Source organism: Sphaerodactylus townsendi, linkage group LG01 (genome assembly GCF_021028975.2).
Source record: "Sphaerodactylus townsendi isolate TG3544 linkage group LG01, MPM_Stown_v2.3, whole genome shotgun sequence".
Taxonomy (NCBI): domain Eukaryota; kingdom Metazoa; phylum Chordata; class Lepidosauria; order Squamata; family Sphaerodactylidae; genus Sphaerodactylus; species Sphaerodactylus townsendi.
In genome coordinates this window covers 44,152,948-44,168,889 of record NC_059425.1, presented here as the reverse complement: position 1 = coordinate 44,168,889, position 15,942 = coordinate 44,152,948, and the positions used below count along the sequence as shown (strand labels likewise).

General features: G+C 41.8%; 1 protein-coding gene across 1 annotated transcript in view; it reads left to right on the top strand.

The window, feature by feature from the left end:
* The window catches only part of ABHD12 (abhydrolase domain containing 12, lysophospholipase), a 58,428-nt gene that overhangs the window by 22,672 nt on the left and 19,814 nt on the right, over positions 1-15,942 (top strand). The window contains exons 3-7 of the mRNA XM_048519620.1: positions 7,179-7,284; positions 12,870-12,989; positions 13,890-13,920; positions 14,571-14,616; positions 15,811-15,940. Coding sequence (XP_048375577.1) covers positions 7,179-7,284; positions 12,870-12,989; positions 13,890-13,920; positions 14,571-14,616; positions 15,811-15,940 — 433 coding nt within the window. The remainder of the gene's footprint in view (positions 1-7,178; positions 7,285-12,869; positions 12,990-13,889; positions 13,921-14,570; positions 14,617-15,810; positions 15,941-15,942) is intronic.

The following is a 15,942-nucleotide window of genomic DNA, read 5'->3' as shown; positions in this document are numbered from 1 at the left end:
TAGGTATATGTATAAAATAATGATTAAAGCAGCACATGCAACAATAGCCTTGGGCTGGAAAGAAAAGCAAAAATGGACACTTCAGAAATGGTTAGAATATATTTGGTAACAAGTGACACTTGATATTTTCGATATATTAACCAAAAATAAGACGTGGCAAGATAAACAGAATGAAATTTTGAAGATATGGATAATATACGTGGACTGGATGAAAGAAGCTCGAGTCAATGAAGAAATATGGGAGAAGAGGCTACAGAGAATGAACTTACTGCTGTTTGTGTGACAAAACTATGAAGAAGTAATGAGGGGAGGGAGAAAAGGGGGGAAAGTATTGTTTGAAAATGTATGAAGAAGGAAATTACTATAAACTGTAAAATTCAAATGATACAATACAAAAAAAATTGTTTTAAAGGAATGCACAGGCTAATCTGAATTCCCCAGATAAGCCTCCACAGCTCAAGTGGGAGAGCGGGGAATCGAACCCGGTTCCTCCAGATTAGAATGCATCTGAACTTAGATCCTCAATGGCATAGGCTGTCTATTCCAAGAGTTGTTATCAAATCCCTCATATGATGGAACAGTGATTCCAATCTGTACCAGTTATTGATCTGGGCACACTCCTTCATGTTTTAGTTTCACGGATGTGTCACTGAGTGGTTGGGCTGCATAAAGTGGCAACTCTGTGGTTTGGGGAAAATGGTCTCAGTCTGAATCTGTGTTGAATATAAATGTAATTGAGCTGAGAGCCTTTAGACATGTTGTCACCCCTCTTTCATCCAATATTGCAGAGGACTTTGTCATGAACTGCACTGACAAATTATTATTATTTAATTTTGTGTAATATCACAGCTGCCAGTTCTTTAACTGGTTTTTCAAAAATAATGTTTATTAGTTTGCAGCAAAAAACCAGACATAAGTTGCGTTAACATTAGTCTGTCATTCTTTCCATTAACATCATCATTATATCATATATTAATGTATTTGTTCAATACCAAAAACCACAACAAATATTAATGTCAGTTGAAAAAGAAAGAAAAAACTATAATAAAAAGAGTGAGAAAGAAAAATAAAAAGTAGAAATAGAAATAATTATTATTATTATAATAAACAAGAAAATCCTTCCAGTTAAGGCTGTTTTGTCAAATTGTTATCTAAATATATTGCTGTTATAAAATCCCATTGTCCATTTTTCAACAATAGAGATAGTTTAACATATTTGGGGGCACATGATCAGAATTAGTTTGCAATTACTTATTAAGTGGTTGCCATATATTTACAGTGTTGTCTGTACTTTTTTTCAGTAGATTTGAAAGTTTGTCTAGAGAAGAGAAGTTGATGAGTAGATGTATCTAGTCTATTATTAGTGGTGCAGTTTTTTTCTTCCAGTTTCTTGTGATCAGAAGTCTGGCTGCCGTGACATATATAAAAGTAAATTTTTGTATGATTTGTTCATAGGAAAATCCACCATATTTAACAAAAGTAATTTCGGCTGAAATTTCAAATTAATTTTTAGAATTCCCTTAATATTTCTATAAATTTTTAACTAGAAATCCTGAATTACATCAAATTTCTACCACATATGATATGTTCTTTAACTGGTTTTTGGTCTTTCATTACAGTGCGAGCCTCACCTGGAGGCCTAGGAGGTTGTAATGTATCATGCGGATCTCAGCAGGGCCTTCCGCCTTCTGAATCTGACCGATGTTGATTTTGTCAATTTGAAGATGTCTCAAATGCCGCCCTAGTGTTTTCGGAATGGCACCCAGGGTGCCAATTACCATGTGAACGACCTCAGCTGGTTTGTGCCATAGCCGCTGAATCTGAATTGTCAAATCATGGTACTTAGTGACCTTTTCATGTTCTTTTTCAATGACCCTGCTATCACCAGGTACAGCTGTGTCGATGACAGTCACTTTCTTGTCCTCAGTCACAGTAATGTCAGATGCATTATGTGCCAACACTTTCTGTTTGGATTCGAAAGTCCCACAAGATCTTGACCTCATTTTCCATGACTTTCTCTGTACCTACCAGTTTTTAGCTGTCCTAATGTTTTAATTCCTGCATAAATTCCAGTGGATGATCTTGGCCACTAAGTTGTGCCTCTGTCTGTACTCAGTGCGAGCGGTCTCTTTGCAGCCACTGACTACATGATCTACAGTTTTGTCAGCTTCCTTGCAGTCTTCACTTTGCATCATCTGAGGATTTTTCTGTTCTGGCCTTGATCATATTTGTTCTACTGGCCTGCTGTTGAGTGGCTAAAATCAGTGATTCAGTTTCCTTTTTCAGAGTTCCAGTTGTTAAGCATAGCCAGGTCTTTTTATTGTTCACCTTATCCTTGATTTTCTCCATACATTGGCCATGCAATGCTTTGTTGTGCCAACTTTCAGTCCACATTTTAATCACATTTTTTCTGTACTCCTGTTTGGTTAGTAAATGTCTGTTCTTCACTTCAATCAATTCCTGTTCTTGACTTTCATTTACATGATCGGCCATCGCATGTTTCTCCTCTTCCACTGTTTGCTTTACTTGCAGTAACCCTCTGCCACCTGATCTCCAAGGAAGGTATAGTATATCAGTATCGCTACATGGATAGTGCGTTGTGAGCTTCTGAGTTTTTCTACCCAATGCATCCAAATCAACTTATGTCCAGTTGATGATTCCGACATTGTACCTGATGATGAATATGGCCCAGGGGTTGATGGCCTTGATGGTATTGGATTTCAAAATTTTCTGACCCTCTGGATGTATTCTCTGCTGACCACAGTCTTCATTCACCCTTGCTTGATGTTATCCAAATGCAAAATGCCCAGGTATTTATAGACTTCCTTTTGGTTGCACTTGATGATTTGGTCATCAGACATTTCTATTCTGTCACTCTCAGTGATCTTGCCCCTCTTTATTGCCACAGTGGCACACTTTTCCAGGCCAAACTCAATCGAAATATCTGTGCTGAATATTCGAACTGTGTTCACTAGTTATTGGATTTCTGTGTCTGATTTCCCAGATAGCTTCAAATCATCCATGTACAGCAAATGTGAGGTTTTTTTCTAAATCTTTGGCAATTTGATATCCCAACTTTGTTTTCTTTGAAAGCACTGTTATGGTGCTGATAAACAATGAATGGCGCTGTTAAACAATAAGAGTGATAGTGAATCACCTTGGAAAATTCCTTGCTTCATGTTGACTGTTCCATAGTTTTCATTTCCGACTGTCAATTCAGTTCTCCACTGTCTCATGGCTTTTTCAGTGAATATTCATATGTTTTTGCTGACACCAATTATTTCCAAGCATTTCATGATCCAAACATGAGATAGTGAATCGAATGCTTTCTTGTAATCAATCCAGACCATATGCAAATTTGTTCATCGATTCTTGCAGTTCTCTATTATCATTTTGTTTATCAGGAATTGATCTTTCATATCCCTACTCCTCCTCTTGTTCCCTTTTTGCTCCTCTGGCAGAATGTTATTAGCTTCCAAGTAGTCCATGATATTGTCTGCTATTATGCCAGTGAGCACTTTGAACATCACAGGTAAACATGTTATTGGCCTGCAGTTTTCAGGTGTTGTCCCTTTGGCCGGATATTTCTGAATCAAGTATGTCTTCCCAGTTGTTAGCCATTCATTCATTTCATCATTTTGCATGGTTTCACTGAATTTCTTGGCCATTATTGGGTTTAAACTGTGGTGCTCCACTTCCCCAGCCCCACCTTCCCTTACCTGGGTGTTGATCAACCTGTTCTCAGGCCTGGGCTGCTGGCCTTCTGTGCTGAGGTGTCTACGTGCCCACAGCTTGGCTAGGCGACCTGACTGTCTCTAGTGTAACCCCCTCCTTGCAGTTCTTCTGCAGCCTCTGCCCCTCTGCTCATATCCCTCACTCCCCTCTCCTCCTTCAGCTGTTTCTGAACTCCGTTTCTCTCCAGTCTCCACCTTCTCCACCTCCTGCATCACCAACTCCCCCTCTTCTCTCTTTCTCCCTCCCCTTTCTTACATCTCCTTCCTTCCCCCAACCGGCCAACTGCAGGCCTCTTCCCTGTGTCATACCCCACCCTCTCCAAGTCATCCGGACTCGTTTGCCTCAGGGTTGGCTGGTGGCACCTGGACCCCGCCTTTTGCCCGTCCAGGCGATCGGGGTCTTGTCGGGCCTCTAGCAACCTCACTGGGAACTGCCGGTATTGCCTGGGGCAATGCCAGCGGCTGCCAGCCCCATCTGGGGGCCTCAGGCAAGCTAGGCTTTGGGGTGGCCCCGCCGGTTCTCTGGAGCTTGCCGGACTCTGCAGTGCCAGCTCCTGCTTGTCTGGCTGGTCATTGGCTGTGCATCGGTCCCGGCTCCACCCCCAGACCGAGCTGTATGGCCTTGCCTCTCCCTGGTGAGCCGGCTCTTCTCCCTGGCATACCAGGCATCCCTGGCTTGCCTCTTGGCCCCAGTTCAGTTGCAGGGGGGCAGGGGTGGTGCCAGGGAGGCATCTGGGGAGGGTGGATCCCCAAACCCCAGACATAACTGGTCAGCAGTGGGGTAGAAGGGTGAGCACATGAGAGAGTAAATTACCTCTACATCCTTCTATTTTTTGTTTAGTATTTTACCCATTCTTTGTAAGCCCTACTCCCAAGTCATGTGTGCATGGTGATTGGCTGGAAGTGAGTTGTCACCACCATAGCTAGCCTTTTATGTAATAAGATTCAGTTTATATAAATCTGGGTGGCTCAGGATGGCTTCCAACGTGAAACAATAAAATCATACGTAAAAACAATTTAAAACATAGATGGCATCTAGACAGCCTAATCTTAAATACTAAAATTCTGCAAACTTCTTAGAACAACATCTCAATTGAAACCACAAAAAGGAGGAGTGGGAGGCCTTTCGAATGTAAAAAAGCCATAGCTGCCTCAACCGTGTTCCTGGTGGACCAGCTCTGTCTTACACGCCTTGCGGAATTGCATCAGATCCCAAAGGGTCCTGGGCTCACTAGATAGAATGTTCTACCAGTTGGGGGGCAGGGCTAAAAACATCCTAGCCCTGATTGAGGCCAGCTGAATGCCATTTGGGCCAGGAACCATGAGTAGGTTGTTTTTTGTGGATCGCAGCATAACCTTATAACTCTCACAATCTCTGTATTGGACCCATTTCAATCCCGATTCTGCGCTGGTCATGGAATAGATGACTCTCATTGATGATCTCCAGAGACACCTGGATCAAGGTGGGTCAATGGAGCATCTCCACATCTCACTTGGTGGTGTGGGGATCCTGCAAGGAGTGATTCTCTCTCTGATGTTGTTTAGCATCTATATGTTTTGGTCTTGGGTGTCACTAATATGCTGATGACACGCAGCTATATCTGTTGATGGACAGTCATCCAGAAACTGCCTTAGGGGTTTTGGCCAGTCGCTTTGAGACTGTGGTGAAGTGATTGAAACAAAGCCAGTTGAAGCTAAATCCATCTAAGGCAGAGGTCCTGTGGCTGGGCCAGGGTAGGGCAGATGGGAGTTGCCGTTTGCCGACTCTTGCAGAGCAAGCATAACACACACTCAGTGTTTGGAAGGCACTGCTTTTTAACTTGCATTGCACATCCACCTTCATACAAGACAAGAATGCTTCCTTTGTTCAAACAAGGGCAAGACAGCAACTTCTCAAACCATTCCCAAATGGCCTGTCTCTGCTGTCAAACTGTCTTATAAATCAGTGAGGAGATCTTGCCTACTCCAGGTTAGAGCACATTCTACCAGGGCTCAGGCATTGTCAGCGGTATTCCTGAGCAGTATTGACCTTCAGGACAGCTACTTCATTGACTTCACTGACAGTCTTGAAACACTAGATGCAAACTCCATAAGTGCTGCAGCCTTGGGAAAATCAGTGCTACAATCTGTTTCACTGATTAGCTCATAAGTGAGCTTGCTAATCTCCCATGTGGGTCTGCGCTGATGACCCAGCAATGAAAACAACATTACTCTTACCTGTAACTGTTGTTCATCGAGTCTCTTCTATACAGGCACACATCCCTCCCTCCTTTCCCTGCTGTGGGCATAATTGGCCTGGGATGTAAGCTCTACAACAGGAAAGGGAGAACTGAGGGAATGGTGTGTTCCTCACCACCTTCACATGACTGTTTGGGTGGGAAAGTCTTGGCTTGAGACTGGAGGATGGGAGAGCACTCCTCAGGGGCTAAAAACCTTCTAGAGGCTTAGTAGTCCAACCCCATGGCTGGCCGATGCCTTCGTAGTTCCCATGCATGGCTGCGCAGAAAACACTTGGTGAGCAATAGTTACACTATTTTTAAAAGAATTTCACAAGCAATTTTTTTTAAAGAGCTGCTTGTGATCTGGAATGAATGGCCCTTTCTGCACAGCGGAAAGGGCGCCTCTCCAAACGCAGAAATTATTCCGGTGGAGGGGAGGGAGCTGTTCGCACCGGAGCGTAAGAGCCGCCTCTACAGAGGCTGGCACAGAAGAGGTGGCTCTGCACGGAGCCGCCTCTTCTGTGTCCCCCTCACTCACCTCGTCCGCCAGCGTTGGTCTGGAGGGCTGCAGGGACCCATCCATGCTGCCCTCCGACCTCCAGCAACCCTCAGCAGCCCTCCAGACAGACGCTGGAGGACGAGGTGAGTGGGGGTGGGGGACGGGAAAGCGGCTATTACTTTTTAAGGGTTTGCATCTGGAAGCTGTGTAGCTGAACAAGATGATGTGCATGGACTCTTTCATGAAGTTTCAGGTTGAATGCAGAGTTGTTTTATAGATGGTTCTAGGTTTTTGTTTGTTTTAGGATCTTCTGTATAATTGCACATTGTGTTCTTGGGTTTCTTTGTGTCCTTTCAGAGTACCATTGGAGGGAATTAGAGCACTTTTAATCTGAACAATGAATTACAATGGTTTATCAAGCTTTTCCGAATATGCAGCATATACCTTGAGGATAACCACGTACTAAGGAAAACAGCTACTTACTAGATCAAATTGCTTTTTCTTTTTTTCTTTTCATTTGTCACACACATTAACAAATCTTCCTGCCCTCCACCTTATCGCTTAGTTGTCTAGTACTTCATAGCCATTTCCCTCCTTGTTTTGCCTGAGTGATTGCTTTATTGTGGTAGCCATTGTTGTGTTTTGTATGTTTGAATAATAGCGGTTAGAGCAATCAGCTGGTGAACAGACTATAAAAACGAGTTTCTTCTGATTCCTTTATTTCAGTGAGGGCACCCTACTTCATTGACTTGAAAAGACCCCAGGATCAAGGTTTAAACCACACCTTTAACTACTACCTACAGCCAGAAGAGGGTGTAACTATTGGAGCCTGGTAAGGAACACTTGTCTATCCCATCATTCGCTGGAATCTTTTCACCATCATGCATGTGAAGGACATGCTTTTGATATAACCACTAGGAAAACCTTGAGCGTCTAAATGAGTGTTCCTGCAAATGTTGCTTTTCCTTGTATACATTTATTATTTGTGGCTGGGAATACTGTGAGCGTTTGAAAGATACTATTCTCTGGGCTAAGCTCAGTAGTGTATGAAAATCAAATTGAAACAAAATTGAAAACTTTACCGTAATTTTATTTGTAGATTCTGCCTTGAAGTGGCAAAGACTTAGTAAGTCAGGACTGCTTCCCATGCTAAGATGGAATGGCCTAGATTTCTGTAGTATAGAGTTTCCCAACTTTGTTCACACTGCAGGCACTTTTGGAATTTTGAGAAAGGGTTATAAGTGGCACTTGAAAACAGTTATGAGGACAGAGCCAACCACAAAACATCAGAGGTTCTAAGTCAAGTATCTTCTTGCCACAACAGTAGCTGCTTCTGAGTGTGTTATGCCCTCAGGTTATAGGTAATCCTGATTTGAGAACTGTGATTTGGGTGGAAAAGCAGCATGGAAATGTTTTAAATAAATGAATACCTCCTGGGCTGAATCACTTCCTTCACCAAAAAAGCATAGAAAAACTGGAATTGGTCCTCTTCTATTGAAAAAACACACTGTTTGGTTTCAGTTTCCAAAGAGAGGAGAGCATTTACTCCCTGTGTGACCAAAGGTAGAGGTTTCCAATCCAAGACATATGGAAAGAGAGTCTCTGTCTAAGGCAAAACAAAGGGTCACATGGTTGGGACACACTTGTCTGGGATGAGCGCAACAATTTCTGCTCAGGGAGATGGAAGGAAGGTGTCCCATTGTGGCCAAATACATAAGCAGGTCAGAGTTCACAAGAAGAAGAGTTTGGATATGTACCCCCTCTTTCTCCTCTCCTGGTTATGGTGGTTGTGGTAGATCTACCAGACCACGGCCACACAGCCTGGAAAACCTACCACAACCAGTTGAATCCGACCGTGAAAGCCTTCAACAATACAATCTCCTTCCCTTCCTGTCCCCACAGCAGACACATTGTGAGACAAGTGGGGCTGAGAATGTTCCGAAGAACTATGATGAGCCTAAGGTCACTCAGCAGGAATGTAGAAGAGGAAAAATAAATCTGGTTCATGAGACTCCACTGCTCATGAGGAGGAGTGGGGAATCAAACCTGGTTCTCCAGATTAAGAATCTACCTTCTCTAAACCACTATGCCACACTGGATCCACAAGTTACTTCTTAGTAATTAGAGATGTTTCTGCTGAAATTTCAAATGAGATAATTATGAATACTGACTTATCCAGTTTGTGATACTAAGTTGCATTATGAGTGAACTGTCACTTCCCCAAAATGTTTCCTGTGCCTCAGAAGGGTTTTTGTGCCATCTGAGCTGCAGTAGGTTGGCTATGCACCACAGGACATTTTAGCAATGGCACATGAATGAATGAACTCTGTCCTCAGATGATTTTGTAAGGCTATATTTTAAATGGCTTTCAGACAACAAGACAAGGCATTTTGGTTCTGGAGAGTGCTTGAAGTCTAGGGTTTTGTTTGTTCCATTATTTCTGTTTTGTTTCCTTTTTCAGTTTTATTTATTGGCTGTATCTGGAGATTATTATAATTTTTATTGCTTTTAAGCTACCTTCAAACACCTTTTCAGAATCAGGGCATAACTGTTTAAAACAGAACAAGATTTTTGCATGTCTGCAGTCAGTGTTCATGCTGACAAAGCCACTTTGTTGGTGTGTGCACAAAGTTCTATAACATTAACCACTTTGTCTAAGTGAAACTTAGGTTGATGTCATTTATGTGACAGATTTTGCAGTCACATTTGCTCTTGTGATCAGTTTTATATATCGGAGGAGTGGTTCTTTGGGTCATGTGTCAGAACTCCTGAATGGCTCTCAGCCTCAGCAGGTGATGCAAGCTTCAGTTCCCTGGGTGTGTGTGCCAGTGTTACAAGCTGGAAGAGACAGCAGTGAATGTCTTTTTCCAAATACTCACAAATCATGAATATTGAATTGAACCAAGAAGAGCTTCCCATAGCTAGTCATAGTGCCTGTTATATCAAGAGCTGGTGTCTCGTAATTGCTGGAAGATTGAGTTGCAGTCCAAAAACTCCATGTGAAATTGTATAAAGGTAAAGGTAGTCCCTTGTTCAAGCACTGGGTCATTACTGACCCCTGGGGTGTGGTCACATGATCACAACATTTACTAGGCAGGCGACTTTCTGGGGTGGTTTTCCATTGCCTTTCCCAGTTGTCTATATTTTACCCTCAGGAAGCCGAGTACTCATTTTACCTACCTTGGGAACATGAAAGGCTCACTTGAAACTGAATTCTGTCAGGATCAAGCCCAGATTGTGACCGAGCTTTGACTGCAGTACTGCAATTTACCACTCTGCACTACATCAAATTGTACCATGCTACGAATTCAATAGGTTGTCTCCCCTCACACACATATACCCCAATCAATTCCCCATGAGCTGTGAGGGAAGAGTAATGTATTTGCCAAAAGTGATGCCATTCCCCCTCCTTTATCCAGAATGCTCAGAGAGACAGAGATAGTTCTTCCTTCCTGGTTAGGCTGAAAGAGTGGAACTGTTCCAAAGTCACCCAGTGAGCTTCTTTGCAAACTCAAGATTTGATCCTGGGTCTCCCAGATCCTAGTCTGATGCTCACCATTACATTTTTTTGACTTGCAGGCATGTTGCAAGTAGTAAGGTAGATTAGAGACTAGGATTACTGTGACAATACATGTGAATTTCTTTGAAAAATGATTGCACGAAATACTGTTTTTTGTGCATTGAAGTGACTTGCAGGAGCACTATCACGTGACTCATTTGAGGTGGAGGGAAGTGTCCTTCAAGACCACCCACAGTTAAATTCTTATTTATTAATTATCCTCCATCTTTTCACCAGAACAAACAGAAGCTGATCATATGTTAAAATGTTGTCCCGCATCTTAGCAAGTGTTTCAGCAACATGGCACGTTCTATTGTAACAAAAGCTGCAAATAAATCCAATAACAGCAACAGAGAGGCATGGCCTTGTTTTACAGTTAGATGGAGGTCATCAACTGAAGCTAGAATAACCCTCCTTGTCCCATAGCCTGGCCTGAAACCAGTCTGAAAGGGTCTAGGGCAGATGAGTTATCCAGGAAGATTTGTAGTTGGTTCAATAATTTTCTCAGTGACTTTTCCCAGAAAGGTTAGGATAGAGACTAGGCAGTATTAATCACATACTTTTTCTGTAGGGATTTTTAAAAAGTAATGGATAGCCCCCTCTTTGAGTGACTGAGGAAAGGTGTCATGACTTAGTGACTGGATTCTAATAACTAATGGTTTGTTGATATGGTCATTACATGATTTTAGCAGCCAGGATGGACAACAATCCAGGGTACATGTAGTAGCGTTCACAGACCCAGGGTCTTGTCCACATCCGTCACAGAAGATCCATAAATGCACCAAAGAAAACACCTTTCTGAGATAAATTAATTAAATTTGTAAGGTGAAAGTATGTCAGGATGCTTCCAAAGAAAGATAAGAGTAGTAGAGACAGGCGAAAGAGAAGGAGCTACGGCTGAAGAAAATGTTAATCTGAATCTAATCAGTTGAAAATCTGGAAAATAAAAAGAAAGGGTAGAATTGGCCAACTTATTCCTAAACTCCAAATCTGACATTTTACCTCTTAGATTTTATAGGCCGCTGCACGGGCTCTAACCTGGTTAAATGTGATGGCTCGGTGTTTTTCCTGCTTCCCTCCCACCTTGTCATACCCTCAAGTCTGTCTGGATACAGGCCACATAGTGATTGGAAAATTCTCTGATAATGTTGCTTGAAAATTGGAATTTAATGCTGGAAGAATTAGGAAAGGAATTTCCAATAAATAGCCCATTTTTTCCTTTACACATTGCAGTTTGGTTTTCCAGTCCTCTGACTGCTGTCACAGTACTACTATGCAATGTGGTGCTTGGTATAAGTACAGGAGAGAGAGCCAGCGAGGTATAGAGGGTAAGATGCCGAACTAGGACCTGGGAAACCCGAATTCAAATACCCACTCATGCCATGGAGGCTTTTTGGGTGACCTTGAGCCACTCACACACTCTCAGCCCTGACCCTGGCTAGTATTTGGAGGGGAGCCCTCCGACAAAGATCAGGCTCACGAGGCAGAGACAGGCAATGGCAAATTATCTCTCAGCACCTCTTGCCTTGAAACCCTATGGGGTTGCCGAAGACAGCTGCAACTTGATGACCAAAAAAAAGGATCCAGTTTAAGTATACTGAGCCATATCCTTGGTTTATAAGCTGCTTACTTACTGTAATTAAATGGGATATAAAACTTTGAAGGATAATCTTAGATTAAAAAGGAAGTGAGAAGTTGCTGGGACTAACCAGTTAATGCAGTACTATTTGGAAGTACTGAAGAGTGAAAATAAACATGCTCTAAAATGTCCAATAATGTTAATTGTACCATACATTTTTGCTGATGATCTTCCACGTTTTCAGGAGGTCTGTAATAGCCATACTCTTCAGTTATCTGTGTTCGAGAACACTCATTCTGGGGAATATTGGCTCGTGCTTCTATAGTAGCTGTATCCTGCTGCGGTGTTTTGTTTTATAATGTAATTCAGATATCAAGGCTGCTTCCAGAGAGGAGATTAGATGCATATTCTCCATGTTGAGAGAGGATCTGGCTCAGTAGTAGAACTCATGCTTTAAAAGCATTATGTTCTAACTTCAGTCTCTGGTATTTTTTTTGTTTTGAGAATATCAGGTTGAAGGTCTGGGAAAGACCACTGCTTGAGACCTTGGAAAGCTATAATAACATATATAATTCATCCATTCATCCTAACAAGTGCTTTGACTGTGGAAGATCTGGCCTAGAAGAGCTGGCATGTTATCCTGAGCTCATAGAAACTGAGTATACATTATAAAGAGTTCTGAAGCTAGTTAATATCTTACCCATAGCTTGCCATCTCGATGCTGTTTCAAACAGCATTTTTCTGCCCTCACTCTACACTGCTAGCAGCAAACAGTGAGTGAACGCATATTGTAATGATCTAGAGACCTGATCTTGCATGTTACAGAGAGAGCTTGAATTTGACACAGGGCTGCCTTTTTCATGGCTAGCCCTGTTTTCATTGTTAAAATGGACCTGTGCTTGAAACACTAGTCCATAGAGTGCATATAAATAGCATAACTATGAAAGAACTCTTCAGAGTTGTAATATTTAAAAGCTGTTCCTAAACAAATAAACAAGGCCTTCTGTAAACACTCTGGGAAAACTGCGTGTAAGAAGGAATTGTGGTGAAAATTCATCAGCCTCATGAGCAGTCATGTTCCACAGTGGGTAGTGGTCCAAGGAAGAACAGCCCCTTGCCCTTGTGTTCCTAGTGCTGAAGCAAAAGAATTCTATTTAGAGGGAACTTTGTACATAAATGCATTAGTTTTGTCTCCTTTGTAGTGATCTGGGTCATTGAAATCTGTAGATGGAATGTGTAGAGAAGGAATGAGATTTCTGATTTGCTGTTTTGCTTCTAGGCACACAGTTCCTGCAGCTTTATGGAAGGATGCTCAAGGAAAGGACCAACTGTGGTATGAGGATACGTTGGGTTCTAATAGCCCTGTAATCTTGTACTTGCATGGAAATGGAGGTACAAGGTAAGAAATTTAAAAATGAGTCAGCTTCAAAAAGGATATCATTTTTTCAATTCTAAGGGTTTAGATCAAGTTAGGATTTCAGGTGACAGATGTAATATGTCATAAAGTCAACAAATTGTCGGTTAGTTAGCTGTTTATTTACACTACCTTTTGGAGGCACTGTTTATGCTGCAGACACCAAAATATCTCAGGCTGTTTCTGCATTAGATTAAAATATTAAAGGGGAAGAACGAAACAGGAAAAGTCCAGTTTCTCTTGGCTGTTGTGGTTTTTCCGGGCTATGTGGTTGTGGTAGGTGTAGGAGTTTTTGCTCCTAACGTTTTGCCCATGTCTGTGGCCACATCTTCAGAGGCATGTCGAGGTAAGATGTGTTTCTCTCCTAACATGACATGCCTCTGAAGAAGCCAGCTGTTTTCTTACATCACACATTAGGAGCAAAAACTACCAGACCACAGCTGCCACTCAGCCCAGAAAACCCACAACAGCCTGTTGATTCCAGCTGTGGAATCTTTCAGCGATACATCCAGCCTTTCTTCATAGCCAGTTTTCAGTGTGTGATGTAAGAAATGTTCTTGTTGGAATAGATGGCATTTCAGCAGTTTCTTGTTTTTTAAACTCTGCTCCCTTTTGTACGCACCAAATAGAGATTGTGTTGTTTCCCACATTTTTAAAAACTGGATCACTTGTTTGATCTTGGTAAAAATGAATTTTATTCCCAAAGGAAGAATTGACTCTGTATGCTCATGTGCTCGCATGCTTCAGTTTCCCACACATTTAGTACTGTATAGTTAGTTAGATTCATGTTAAAAGTCAGGGTGTTTCTCAAGAAATCATGAAATATGAACTGTCTGACTTTTAAAAAGTCACAAACCAATGTGTACTTTCCCATTTTTTAAATAGAGGAGGAGAACACCGTGTGGAGCTTTACAAGGTGAGAATTTCATTCATTCATTCATTTGTTTGTGACTCAAGGCGGCTTACAATATTGTCATTCAGACAGCCTGAACACTATGTATACAATTCTGATAATAACTCAGCTATCCGGACTTGCTGGATATATGTTATTTGTCTTCTGTAAGGAAAACCTATAAAGCACAGGTTCACTTTCATACCATTCATCTTTGACTTGCACTCTCTACATTTTTATCATGCCCTCTTTCTAAGGTGCTCAGGATTATGAACATACTTCTTCCCCCTCTTCCTATTTTATTCTTATAACAGCCATGTAAGGTATGTCAGGCTGAGAGAGAGTGGTTGATCCAAGGTCACCCCTTGAACTTTGTGCTGAGTGGGAGGTTTGGGCACAGATCTTCCACGTCGTAGTCAAACACATCAGCTGCTACACCACACTGCTTTCTCAGGGTTATCTTAATGTATTAAATGGGAACATAGCCTGAACTTGCAGGTAAGGAGATTTGGTTGACTGAATGCTTCCCCACTATGACTGCCAACAACAAACAAACAAAACCTTTCCTTGTATGGAAAAATAGCAGGTCAGGGGAAACGGCTGTGTTAAAATGCTTTTTAAAAAAATCATATAGCACCTTTTGTAATTTTACCATTTGTCTTGTGTTTGTTCAGGTTCTGAGTTCTTTTGGCTATCATGTAGTCACATTTGATTATCGAGGTAAGATCCTTTTAGCTGGGTTTGTGCTTTTGCGTTTTGTTCTCAGTAGAGTTCGTCCATTCTCCGCCTTCAAAACCAGGTTTCCTCAACATCCATTCCTTAACTAAACTTCCCAAATTTTCAGCTACAACAACAAGCCTTTATTGGCATACCGTATATACTCGCGTGTAAGTCGACCCGCATATAAGTCGAGGCACCTAATTTTACCACAAAAAACTGGGAAAACTTATTGACTCGCGTATAAGTCGAGGGTGGGAAATGCAGCAGCTGCTGGTAAATTTCAAAAATAAAAATAGATGCCAATAAAATTACATCAATTGAGGCATCAGTAGGTTAAATGTTTTTGAATATTTATTTCAAAGAAAAACAGTAAACTGGCTCTGTAAGTGGAAAAGAGGGTCAACAAGAACAATATGGTCTCAACAATAACTTTAAAAGTACAAAAACCTTAGCTCAACCAGCAACCAAGCTAAAACACAAGAGTTAAAATCCTCCAAAACTGGATTCCTCATCATCATCTGTATGTCCAAATGTAACCCAACTTAGATTTTAAGAGGGATATTATCAGAAATGGAAAATCTACTCTATTAGCTTCCATTGTAAACAATGGGGGGATGGGGACATCCCCTTTGGGGGTCACATAACTTTGGATCCCCTGACCCAGAAACTTCACCCAAACCTGGCTGGTATCATAAAGAGACTCTTCTGATGAGACCAGCCAGGTTTGGTGAAGTTTGGTTCAGAGGGTCCAAAGTTATGGACCCTCAAAAGGGTAGCCCCATCTACTAATAGCTCCCATTGAAAACAATGGGGAATGGGGGCACCTCACTTGGGGGTCCATAACTTTGGACCCCCTGAACCAAACTTTACCAAACTTGGCTGGTATCATCAGGAGTGTCTTCTGAGGGTACCCTGAAATTTTGGTGCCACTAGCATATGAGCCTCCCCTCCTGCCTCAAAATGCTGAGACTGTCATGGAACTAAACTGAATGAAAGATGCTGAAATATTTTGGCGGTGTGCTTTTGTTTTAAGGGGCATCTTTACAAAGTCTAAACTGTTGAGAGGCAATTTAAAAGCTGATATGTTGGGTTAGATTCCTGGGCCAGCATTATTTTTCAGCTTTAACCCAGACACTTTATTTTGACTAATGGTTTTGAATATGATTCCTGAAATAAAATAATTTTCTCTTTCAGGCTGGGGAGACTCAATTGGCAGTCCTTCAGAAAGTGGACTAACTTATGATGCTCTTCATGTTTTTGACTGGATAAAAGCAAGAAGTGGAGACAATCCAGTTTATATATGGGGGCACTCCTTGGGCACTGGGT